Here is a 12,250-nt window from a genome sequence, read left to right on the forward strand (position 1 = left end):
CAAACTAGCATTTAAAATAATCATAATTAATAATATATGAGTAAAGGTTTTTGTTGAATGGTTAAAGAAGAAATTAAGACAATAATTACGATAGTATTTTAGGTCAAACTTACAAGGCAACCCAAAATACCTAAACTCGAATAGTTTAGAGCCTAAAATGAAATAAAAAATTTAAAAATCATTAGAAAAATACAATTTAAATAAGAAAAAGTATTGATGTATTTATAAAGATTTTATAGTATTTTTTAAAAAATAATATTAAGTTACTCGTTGAACTTTACCCATTTCTTTAATTTAATCATGGGTGTCAAATTTAATAGTTTTGTTCAATATTTGTTTAGATTAGATTTGGACATTTTTGGTGTGAAAGTTTGGAAATTGTTCATTTGCAAGTGTTCGATTGTATATATATATTTTTTTCTATCCATCTCCTATTCTTTCAGAATTAAGTTTTTTTTAACGAGCACGGATATTGCGTGTTTTCAAAGTACGTATATAGATTAGATTAAAAAGTGAAAATTATGAAACAAACAAGAACATTAAGATGAAATAGATGGTCGAGTTCTTGATTTTTCATCTGGTTTGTTCGACCTACAAATCAATTTTCGATTCAAATCGATTTAGAGGTAGAAAACGAGAGATATTTGGAAAGAAAACGAGGATATATTAGTAAAAGGAAAGGAAAGAAAAGAAGGCGATTTTGGGTGGAAAATGGAGAGAAAGATAGAACAAAGTGGGGAACTTTGTATGTCTTTCAATTCATCACATGTGACCAATCTCCACAAACGCCTTCAAAACCTCTAATCAAACCTAATGCCTTTACCCATTGCCATCGCCATTTTTGGCAAAAAGAGCTGCAATTTGTGCAAATGATACCCTTTGTTTTTGCCTATTAATTTCTCTGTTTGGTTTGCATGTTTCTCCAAATTCTCGTTTTGCACATGCCCATTTGCTTAGCCCTTCTTAAACGTGTAGATATTATTTTATAACTCTCTTATTCTCTCTTCCTTGTTATTATTCCCTTGTGATTTATGCATTACCCCCAAATTAGGCACCTTCTCTTCTTCTTGCCTAAATAAGCATCTTCCTCTGTCTCTCCCCCTCTCTCTTATATATAAAAGGTCTCATTGGAGTTCTAGAGCTAAAGGGATTGTGTATTGGAGATTGGGAAATGGGAAGGGAGTTCAGTTTGGAGCTTGGGCTGTGGCCATCTTCTTCTGTTTCAGAGCCAAACTTCCAATTCTCTGCAATTCCCTCCATGTGAGAGAGAACTACTTGTTCTTGTTCTTGTTCTTGTTCTTCATTTTCTTGTTTGTTTAAAACTTACATGGAAATTGGAATTTGGGTTTGTGTTTTTATGGATGTAGGATGGCTATGCCATTTACTTTGAACCAACAGCAGCAGATCATGGTGTTCTATAATGGAACACTTTCCCTTTGTGACTTTACTGAGCTCCAGGTAATTGCTCACTCCCCATCTCCTTTCTTTTCATTCTAAAACTCATATGCTTACTTACCCTAACTCTTAGTGAAAAGGGTTTAGAAACTCTAAAAGGGATTCGAAGGCTTTTTCTAAAAGATGCCATTAAAAAAAAAAGTCATACCGAACTCACTTTAGAATCTGAGCATCTGTTAGTAATAGTTCAATGGTCGAAGTCCACTTCGTGGCATGCCTACATTCAAGAGATAGTGATCAGTGAAGATAATAGAGAGTTAATGAATAATCTTTATTTTGGGTACACAACATTGTAGGCAAGGGCCATACTATGGGTAGCAAGCCGAGAGAGGAGTAGCAACAACTCGAGATGGACCGACCGAGAATCGTTGAGTCTGCTGCAAATGCCAAAGAGTGGGAATGGGAATGGGAATGCAAGTTTCCCCATTAAGAAATCTCTGCAGAGATTCCTACAAAGGAGAAAAGCAAGAAGAATTCGATCAATGTCTCCATATCACAAATTGTAATAACCAAACCGCTTACCTGATTCAAGCAAAGTTCGAGCCTCCCAACATCATCAAACAATCGATCGATCGATCAATCAATCGAAAACTCTTCATCTGTACTCTTATTCTACTTACATTCTTGTATTGTTGAATGGAAATAAGCAAAAAAAAAGTACTACAAGAAAGTAATTCGTTTCGAACGTGTAAACAAAAACACAATAACCCCGAGTTACAGTGCAACAGAAACATCTATCAGGACACGACCTGATCGAAACTAATCTCTGGAATGAGAATCTGCATCTTTTGTTCTGAAGCATTTGACAGCAAGAAAATAAAGCATCCTAAAAGAATCAAACACATTTGGGGGGGAGGGGGTAGAAGTTGGGCCAAATGGTGCCTCTACATTTAAATTGAGAGTAAAACCCACAGCCCAACAACCCAACAGCCCAGCAACCCAACAGCCCAACTATCAGCCCACTAAGAAATGAATCGTATCCTAAAGCCCAGCCCATTTAGGTAAAGACAGGGAGAGCTGGAATTTTACCAGAAGACATCATATACTTGTAATCCAGCAGTGGGAGATCACGGAGAGAATGGCCTGGAGAAACTTTGAACAAACATACATCTTCCAAATAAAAGAAAAAAATCAGTCTGGAAAGAGAAGACTCCTGAAAGTTTCAGAATGACTGCTGCTCTCTACAACACCTACTTTCTGGACTTTTCAGCCTCAAGTTAAAGACAGAGCACCAAAATAAAGCTCCCGTCACAACCCCATTAAGAATTTTGATAATACACATTTATGCATGACTATTATTAAACAGAATAAGCATTTTTCGATGAACTTTTTTTTTTTTTTTTTTTTTTTTTTTTTTTTTTTTTTTTTTTTTTTTTTCTTAAGAAATGTTAAAAGAAAACGCTGAAATGGATAGATAAAGTAGAAGCCCCTCAAGCTGACTCCTGTGATATGGCCAGCCACTTACCGGTCATCGCCTCCTGCCTCATCGAACACCGAGAACGTTTACACTTCCTGAAGGAGGTGAGGCGATGCAGAAAATCACCATCTTGCTGGTAACATCATTTACCTGATACTTCATCATGATTTCCATTCCTAACCCCTAACTGATTCTGAATTCATTTGCCCACTGCTTCCACCATGGGCGCTGAATCCTGCAACTGGCATGGAACGCTGGGCAAAATCCATTAAAAGCTTCCTTTGGGGCTCATTGGTGTGAGGAAGACTAGCACGAAGAAGCTCCACAGGCATTTCGCGGCTGACGGCTCTGGATGCCTCTGACCCTATAACGTCGGTGCTTGATGGTGTCTGTGAAAATAATGACTGCACTATAGTCTCATATTTACTCACACAGTACTTGGTAAGGAGACTGAAGAATTCATCAAAGGATGCCTGCCAGAGAGCACGATTAGGCATGCTACAGTTACTAACAGCATGAGGATCGGTTAACAGTTCAGTAGCCCTTTCAAGAATGGACTTCAGAACAATAGAGGCTCCATCTCCAGCAGAACTTCCAAGGGGGCGTAGTGGTGGCTGCTCTGAGGAACAGACAACTGCAACGAGACAAGCACTTAGTGCACGAAGGTCCATACCATTAACACAGGCAGAAACAGTCTTCGCAAGATTAGATGTTGTCTCAGCTGCTCCAGGATCAGATGGAAGTCCACCAAACAAGAACCTTAAGTGACGAAAAATGGCCATACAGACGATTCGTGCTAGCTCGCTACCAGGGAAGAGCAGCTTGAGAAATTTAGAAAGAAGCTTTCGACCTTTGGGAAGAGAGGCCAAACGCAAGAACACGATGTCCTCTTTTGGAGATGGGCCAACACCATGGCTACTTTTTCCAAGTGGGTCAACAAGCTGAAGTGATGCTGCCAAACCTTCCAGCAGCATCTGCCGCCTTCGTCTAAGCTGGACACCTCCATCTTGCAGTTTATTGTGTTGTAAAAGCCGATCAATATCATCTATATCAAGGAGAAGACAGAGACCATCTTCAATGGTGATTCTAGCAGCAAGCATCGGTTCCTGCTCCAGAGGCCTCTCAGGTATTGTCTGTTCAGTGCTACCATCACAAGAACCTGAGGATGGAAGATCAACTTCAAGGAGGGGGCGAGGTCTCCGAATAGAAGTGAGGGGTATTTTTCCCAATGAATCAGCTGTGGATTGAGAATGCTGATCTGAACCACTACGAGATCGGGATGGAAGCTCTCTTATTCGAGATGGACAAAATGCATTTTTCGATCTTGAACCAGCAGCTTTTTTGGCAACACGAGCCTGGTGATAGTAGTCATCTATGTAAGGATCATTGCTGTGGGTGGCAGCATGCTGCATCTTCAGAATACTCTCAATCTCATCAGCTGTCATATGCTTAGATCTAAACTGGATGGATCCACTATCACTCTTTTGACTACCGGTTTCAGAACCTTGCTGAGAAGAGCGCATGTTATGTTTCCCTCTCTGCGACTTAGGTTTCTGATCTCTCACATCAGTCAATCCAAGCATTGCTCTATGTGAGGATGGTGAATGGGCATTATACAGCTGAGACTGAAGAGCTGCAAAATGCGCCAAAGATGGTTGAACTGGATGATGTAGCCTGTGCTGTTGCAGCTGTTGATGAGCTGACAATAACTGAGGGGAAAGAAGGCTATTTTGATGAGATAGTTGCTGTTGCATCATACTATTAAACAGATGTGAATGATCTCCATGTAATAGACCAGCGTTGTTAATCCACTGATTTTGTGGCCTGCTACTAAAAGAAAGGCCGGGAGTGGTGAACTGGTGCATGTTGCCTCCATAATGCAAGCCATGATGCATACCAGCTAACTGCAGATTAGACTTGGATAAAGAAGTGATGTTTGGTGCAGATAAGGGTAACTGACTTCCATCCGCAAGGGATGAAATATGTAGGTGACGAGGTGAACCATGTTGAGACCTACTTCCTGGAGGAGGGAAGGATGTGAAAGAAGATTTCGGTACTAGAATTGGTTCACTAGAATAGTGCTGTAGTGTAGGTTGTTGCTGAGGGTAAGAGGATGTTCTATACAAAGGTTTCGGATCTGGTTGAGGCTGGGATGACCATCTCTTCTCCTCCTGAGCACATTCTGAATCAAATACATGCTGCTCTAACCAATTACAAAAGTCTCCATCTTGTGCCCAATCAGTTGCAGATGAACCTAAAGAAGATAATACAATCATAAGCACAAAGAGAGATAAATTACTGTTAGAACATTAGAACTAATAATGAAACTATAACTTTAAGGACGAGGCAACAAATCAACTGAAGAAAAAATATCATAAGCACGATGCTGGTCTGCTGGAACTGGGTATGGGGCTTAATTTTAGAAGAACCCTTTTAGATCAAGAGATTGTGGATTGGGAAAAGCCTTCTCATGAGTTTTATTCCTAGTAATAGGAAAGATAAAAAGAAGTGGTCACTCAAGCGAGATGGCGCATACTCAGTGAAATCTTTTGTAAATAAGATGGTGACAAGGCTGATGTTAATCAATCCCTTTATCGGTACCATCTGGAAAGCTAAGGTGTCAAGGAGGTGTGAGAGTTTGCTAGGCATTTTGCCTACTTAATACCGGCAACAGATTGCAAAAGAATGTTTTTGGCATCGTTGTCCCCCTAACAGGAACGTAATGTGCAGGAAAAATCCGGAAGATGACCTATATCTTGTTTTCCTTTGTCCATTTGTAGCCTATTGTAGGTTTGAGCATTTCAGTATTTTTAAGTTAAGCTAGGCCTTCCCCAAAAGTCAAACTAAACCTATTTAAGGGCAAGGCCAAGATCAAGATCTTTTGATTTAATGCACTGGTGGCCCTCCTTCGGAGACTTTTGTTTGAAACTTGAAAGGGATAGGAATACTTGTCCAGGGACATAAGCACAGCTCGAGCTTACAAGGTTCTTGGGGATCTAACTAAGATATAATCTTCTATTTTGGTGCTCTCTCTCCACAGCAACTTTTACAGTATTATTTTGTTGCAAATTTATGCCAATTGGGAGTCCCCTCTGGCAGTTCGGGGTAGCCATCTCCTTCTTTTGTACTTCCTCCCTTTTTCTATGAATACACAAATTTATCTTTCTTATCCAAATAAACAAATAAATATGTAAACGNTTTTTTTTTTTTTTTTTCCAATAAGAAACTAAAAACATTTTTTTTTTCCAAGGGAGAATCAAAACTAAAGAAATATTCAGATCAAGACTGCCGTTGCTATAAACCAGTACATAAACAAGAAACACTTTTTAAAAAAAGTTAGTTTCTTCTATAAAGCAAGTTAGTTTATTGTCTGTAATGCATGAGCTTCAGACGTGCGTTCATTACTATTATCTTCTTGATAAATTTTAATTGATGTATGCGTAGGCTCGTATAGTATTCTATGGGTTAATATATTTTCTGTTAGTAGAGTAGTTGTAACTATCCTGTAACCAAAGCAACTGCTATCATGATGGTAGGTAGTTGGTATAAATCTTTTAGCAAAGTAATAAACAAAATTGAAATCACGTCTGTTGCATCATTATTTTGGGAAAAGAGAACTGTTGCATATCATCTGGACTTTTTTCTCAATTAAAAGCAATTGGATATTTAGTAAAACCAAAAAAACGTATCAATAGATCACACCAACAAAAAATTTCAAGAGATTAATTTCACATTTATACGAATAATTGACAATGGAGGCATACCTTCGCAAAAGTACTTGTCAAATCATCCATTTCCGATAAAGATCCCAACCCTGCACTCTGAAAAGGAAAAAATAAAAAATAAAATTAATTCTGATACCCATATCTTCCACATGCATTTTTAAATATATATGTATTTTACTTTGCATACTCAAAACCTAAAAAGTAAAAAGAACAAGAAAAACAAAAACAGGAATAATAAACGTTAGAAATGGTCGACATCTAACGTTCGACATTCAATAGTGGTACTTAGATATGTAATCAGCATAAAGCATAAAGCCTGTTCCAAAAAGTGTTCACAAGGAACCAAATATAGTATTTAGTCGATGAATTTCAAAATATAAACTTTAACCATGTCATCATATCAGGCACAGGCACAGTTGAGAGAAGAAGATGAAAGAAAATAATAGTTATCCCAGTCGCATGGAAAGTAACATCACACATGATACCCGTTTAAAATCCTAAAAAAAGTATTATCCGTGCACAAAGATAAGAACATTGATACATAAAGGTAAGAGGAGGTTTATGCTTGTGATGAAGAACAAGTAGTCCAACTAAAGAAGAGAAACTGCATGGTAAAACGTCTGCCATAGATTTTGAATCACTAATTATCAGGATAATAAAAAACCTGCATGACAGGTCCAAATAGAAGCCCAAAATCTTTTTGTGTTAAATTTGCATATGCGCATTTAACCACAAGAACTATTTTAAATCCAAGGAAAGCATGAAAAAGAAAATTCACTAGATTCGGCTGGATAAACAGGCTATGACATATTGCCCGAGCCTACAAGAACCCCAAACCTTCCAAATCTTCATTCATAAGCAGTAAAACGAAATTAAAGAAACAAATAAGAAACAAACTTTCATCGACAAAAATGAAAGAAAGATAAGGAAGACAAAAAATATATATTAAACTAATAAAATAAAATAATCAAAAGGGAACCCAAGGACTAACCACGGAAAGGGACCCAATCCCAAAATCAAACCAATATCACAATTACGAAAAAGTTGCCTGTGAGGAGGTATTAAACCTAGCCCCCTCCAAGACCTCCTCACACAATCGCTCCATCTATCTATCCTATTATTTCTCTCAATCCAAATACCCCAAGAAAGTATATATAACTTTTAGTATTAAGACAGATGTGTCCAAATTTTGTACTTTTGGCACCAATGAGTCGGAAAAAGTTGTTCGTCAATAAAAGAGAACTATAAATATTTAAAGACTGCTTGCCTATCAACAATAATTTTTTTAAATTCTTTTAGCACCTCAAATTAGAAAAACGTTCTTCCAGTTGTTCCTAGCCAAAAACTATTTAAATCTTCACTCACAAGCACTCAGAGAAAAGGCCATGCTGTATATACGTGTAAATATGTCGGGCATTGAAGGTATCAATGTGTATAAAAGAAAGCAAAATTAAAACAGAAAACTTTGGGTGTAGTAGAGGACTGGCTCTTGAATACCACGCCTTGGAGAATTCTAAGCAGTACTAGATACTAAAATTCTGGGGTTGAAGAGGACGATTAGTAATCTGAAGAAAATGGGAATTTCACCTTGTCTGTGGGGAACAGGTTCAACATGGCTCAATCAACTCTAGCTAGCATCAAAACATTTTTTTTTATTATTTTTTTAGAAACTCACAACCTTTTTTTAGAAACTGCAGGGACATCAAGTTTCTTTCGGGGGTGGGAAACAAGAGAGGCTGGAATGGTTTGGTGTCAAATCCAAATATGATTTCCTTATGATCCTGCATCAAAAAGGTTTCTGGACAGTACCCTCCTTATTATCTTAACAGATTATAAAGCTTCTTTGAGGTCAGTTTCCACCTGCAACTAGTACCTCTTTCACCAGGTCCAAAGCCATCCTTCATGAAATTTGATGAGAGACGTTGAAGGGTATTTTGTGTAATAATAGGAAGTACTTAGTGTATTGGGGATATAGCCAGATATTTGGCATCTGACGTATATTCTTCATAATCAATACCCAACTTTACCAGGATAATGATAGCTATATTTTAAAAACCATCCATTTCTCCCAACCGAAATTCCCTATACAATACACATGCTTTTTTCATTGAGAAAAATGAAAGAATGTACAAGGACATACAAAATGGACATAATTTCAACTAGCCATAAGGTCCTTCATTAGACCTAGAACAATTGGGACAGCTAAAATCTCCTTCAACGTTGCACCAGAAGTAAGATTAGGGGTAGGGCTTACCCTAAAAGTATCGACTTTCCACCACAGCCCAAACAAGATTTCAAAATGCAAACAATTGAAATCAATAGAAAGTAGCTGCTAAGCAAAAACTCACGGGCAAAGCAACACAAGGAGTTAGTTGTTATGATTAACTGATAATTTCTTAGAGACCACTGGCTCATTGACACCTTTTATACGTTAGTTACTGCGAACTGAGGACCCTATTCAATAAATCAAAAGCCTTAATTAGTGTAGAGATGAGAATCTACCCAAGAAATAAGTTAACTATTATAACTCCCACTCTGCAATAACATGCGATCTTAAATCTCAATTCCCAGNAACTCTATTCCCAGATGACAAAAATGAAAACCTGACCTCAGGCAAAAAAAATAGAATTCAAGAAACATAACAGTGAAATGAAACCTNATCTCAATTCCCAGATGACAAAAATGAAAACCTGACCTCAGGCAAAAAAATAGAATTCAAGAAACATAACAGTGAAATGAAACCTACCTCTTCCCGAACAAATAGACGATACTCTTCATCTGTAGATCCAAATAAAGGAACGTCTTCATCTTCTTCTAAACCTCCCAGCTCCACTTCTCCCACGACATTTTGACCAAAAAACTCATATCGTGAAGCATCAAAGAGTGTATTAGCTGCATAGATAAAACTAAGATTATCAGTCAATTGTTTACAAAATAAGGTAGAGGGGGAAAAAAGCCAAAAACTGAGGGCCATTAAATTTATTCCAATTGANAATCAATCGTTTACAAAATAAGGTAGAGGGGGGAAAAAGCCAAAAACTGAGGGCCATTAAATTTATTCCAATTGAAAAATTCCACCTCCCTACATATGTCTCAAAACAACCCAGTAGATAGTTCAGTTTTATAGCAAACAGAGACCCTTAACGAGAATAAGAAAATACAAACTGAGGGAACTAAGACCCAGCAGCTGAGTAACAAGATTTAATAACAGTGAAACTAAAAACCAGAGTAAAGAAAAAAAAAGCTATGGGAATTAAAGGCTAGGGCATACCATTTAAAAGATATTAATAGCTAACAACAATAATCCCATCCCCAAAAGTTTCAAGTCACTTTCAGCCAAAACGTCCTATAACATGGAAGAAACCCAGTCGAACTAGCAATTCACAAATTACAAATAAAGAATAAAACAGGAATGCAAAACTTTACTACAAAAATTGGACAACAAATCATCAAACAATGAAGGTCTCTGGTAGCCTTCTGTCATTGTGAGATTTAACCTCCCCTTGGCCACAAGTCAGATTTAACGAATCATACCGCCACAAAAACGACCGATTTGAAGGCAACAATACATAACAATCGATGCCATTAAACATTCAAATGAAAGCATACTTGCAGAAAAGTTACAAGAACAGCTTCAGCACAAAGAAAAACTTCAACAAAAGCAGATGGAAATGAAAGCAAAACATAATTAAACTACAAGTAATCAACCACAAAAGGTAACCAAGAATAATTAAAAAAAAAAAAAAAAACTAAAAAAACCATCCAACCCAAGGTCCCAAACTACCTACACAACGTTACAGCCCTCTATATCACACCAAAAACAAAATCCTTCACCCACCGACTAGTCAGCACATCCAAACAAACTCCAGAAGAACTCGATCGCAAAAGTGACAAAACAATTCCATATATCCACGAACAAAAAAACAACAACAAACCGAAACAAATCTCGAAGCAGAAACAATGAGCTCACCAGAGGAATTCTCCGCAGAGTCCCTCAAATCCTTGGCATCAGGTTGTTCCATGGCATAAGAAAGAATCATACAGCCTCAAAGAAACACAGAGATGGACAAACCATACAAACCAAAATGGAAAACTCACTCACACACACACACACACACACACACACACACACACACACACACAAACAAGCAGCAGAAGAGCAGAAGCTAGACGAAGAAGCCGAGAAACTACAACCAAACAACAAAAAACAACGCTGTAGTCGTAATCCTCCACCTCCACCTCCTCCTCCAGAAACAAAACAATTCACAAACACGGTAGCTTCTATTCTAGGGTTATCTCAAACTGAAACCCAAGATTCAGTAGAAGAAAAAACAACAGCATTACAGGAATCAAACAGCGTTACAAATTCCGGCCATAAGTGAAGACCAGAAGAAGAAGAAGAAGAAGAAGAAGAAGACCTATCTCTCTCGGAGAGAGAGAGAGAGAGAATACAATAGGAACATTTTGGAGGTTGGGCTTTAGGTAATTTACAGGGATGAAAGGTCGGGANGGGCTTTAGGTAATTTACAGGGATGAAAGGTCGGGAAAGAGAGAGAGAGAGAGAGAGAAGACGAAGACTTTTCTTTTTTTCTTTTCTTTTCTTTTTTTATTTAATCAATTATTTATTTATTTATTTATTTCGCTCGCGGAAGGCACGTGCTTAGTGAGACAAATCCGGAGGAAACGAGGAGAGAGAAACAGTGGAACACGTGGCAGTTCATGAATGGTTTGATATTATGTGTTTGAGTGAGCGCTACGCTACCGAGGATATTCTTTTGGATTAGGATTTAGGAGCGATCCATTTCTTACTTAAAATAAATCAATAAATAAATCAATAAATAAATCAATAAATAAATAATATAAATAAATAATAATAATAATTAGGGAAAAATAAAAAGCATATGATGTAGATGGGTGGGGGCGAGGCTTGTGATGTCTTTTTCCTTCTTTTATTATTCTATCCAATATTTTACTCTCTTCCTCTACTTTATTTATAAATTAGGTTAATTTTATGTTTAATAATTTTTTAAATTTTAATGGGCCGACCCATATTAAAATAAAGCTCATCTCGAACAAAACAAGCGTAATCAGCTGTCCTTGAAAGCTCTTGATGCTGCGACTATCACCTGTAAGTTGCTCGAGTCAACCGACCAACTATAAAATAAGATTTACAACTCAACCCGACCTACTGTACTATTAAGATTGTACTATTAAGATTATTGTGAATATTATCACATTATTATAAAATTTTAAACATAGTTTAAGTATGAAAATATTGTTTTTTTTTTCTTCTTATTTTGGTTGTTTTAATAAATGCATGATGATTACTATATTAAAAATTCTTTAAAGACATTTTTAAAAATTTAAATCACTGATTTTGTAGATTTAATGGTTTTATGGATAATTGTGGATAGTTTTGAAATAATGGATTATTCCTAATTTTGATTATAAGAAATATATTTTTAAAAAGTAATCATTTGTCTTGTTTTAGAAATAAATAAATTATTGATATTTTGTCATTATTTATGATGAAACAGACAATTCTCCATTTTTTCTTCATTTTGCCATATATTGGAAAAACCTTATATTTATTAACATTTTCCATATTTATTTTATATTTATGAATAAATAAAAGAATTGGCCAACATCAGCA

General features: G+C 36.7%; 2 protein-coding genes across 2 annotated transcripts; one reads left to right on the forward strand and one right to left on the reverse strand.

The window, feature by feature from the left end:
* Window positions 1-471: 471 nt before the first annotated feature.
* Window positions 472-2,126, forward strand: LOC111810700 (protein TIFY 9-like). The gene is made up of 3 exons (XM_023697456.1): window positions 472-1,260; window positions 1,368-1,458; window positions 1,752-2,126. Exons 1-3 carry the CDS (start codon window positions 1,172-1,174, stop codon window positions 1,959-1,961), a joined length of 390 nt encoding a protein of 129 aa, XP_023553224.1. The 5' UTR covers window positions 472-1,171; the 3' UTR covers window positions 1,962-2,126.
* Window positions 2,127-2,832: 706 nt separating this feature from the next.
* On the reverse strand, window positions 2,833-11,100 carry LOC111810394. Its single transcript, XM_023697101.1, has 4 exons — window positions 10,568-11,100; window positions 9,344-9,489; window positions 6,613-6,693; window positions 2,833-5,181 (listed from the first exon to the last, which is right to left on the reverse strand). Exons 1-4 carry the CDS (start codon window positions 10,635-10,637, stop codon window positions 3,049-3,051), a joined length of 2,430 nt encoding a protein of 809 aa, XP_023552869.1. The 5' UTR covers window positions 10,638-11,100; the 3' UTR covers window positions 2,833-3,048.
* Window positions 11,101-12,250: the final 1,150 nt, after the last annotated feature.

Source organism: Cucurbita pepo, chromosome LG14, assembly GCF_002806865.2.
Source record: "Cucurbita pepo subsp. pepo cultivar mu-cu-16 chromosome LG14, ASM280686v2, whole genome shotgun sequence".
NCBI classification, from domain to species: domain Eukaryota; kingdom Viridiplantae; phylum Streptophyta; class Magnoliopsida; order Cucurbitales; family Cucurbitaceae; genus Cucurbita; species Cucurbita pepo.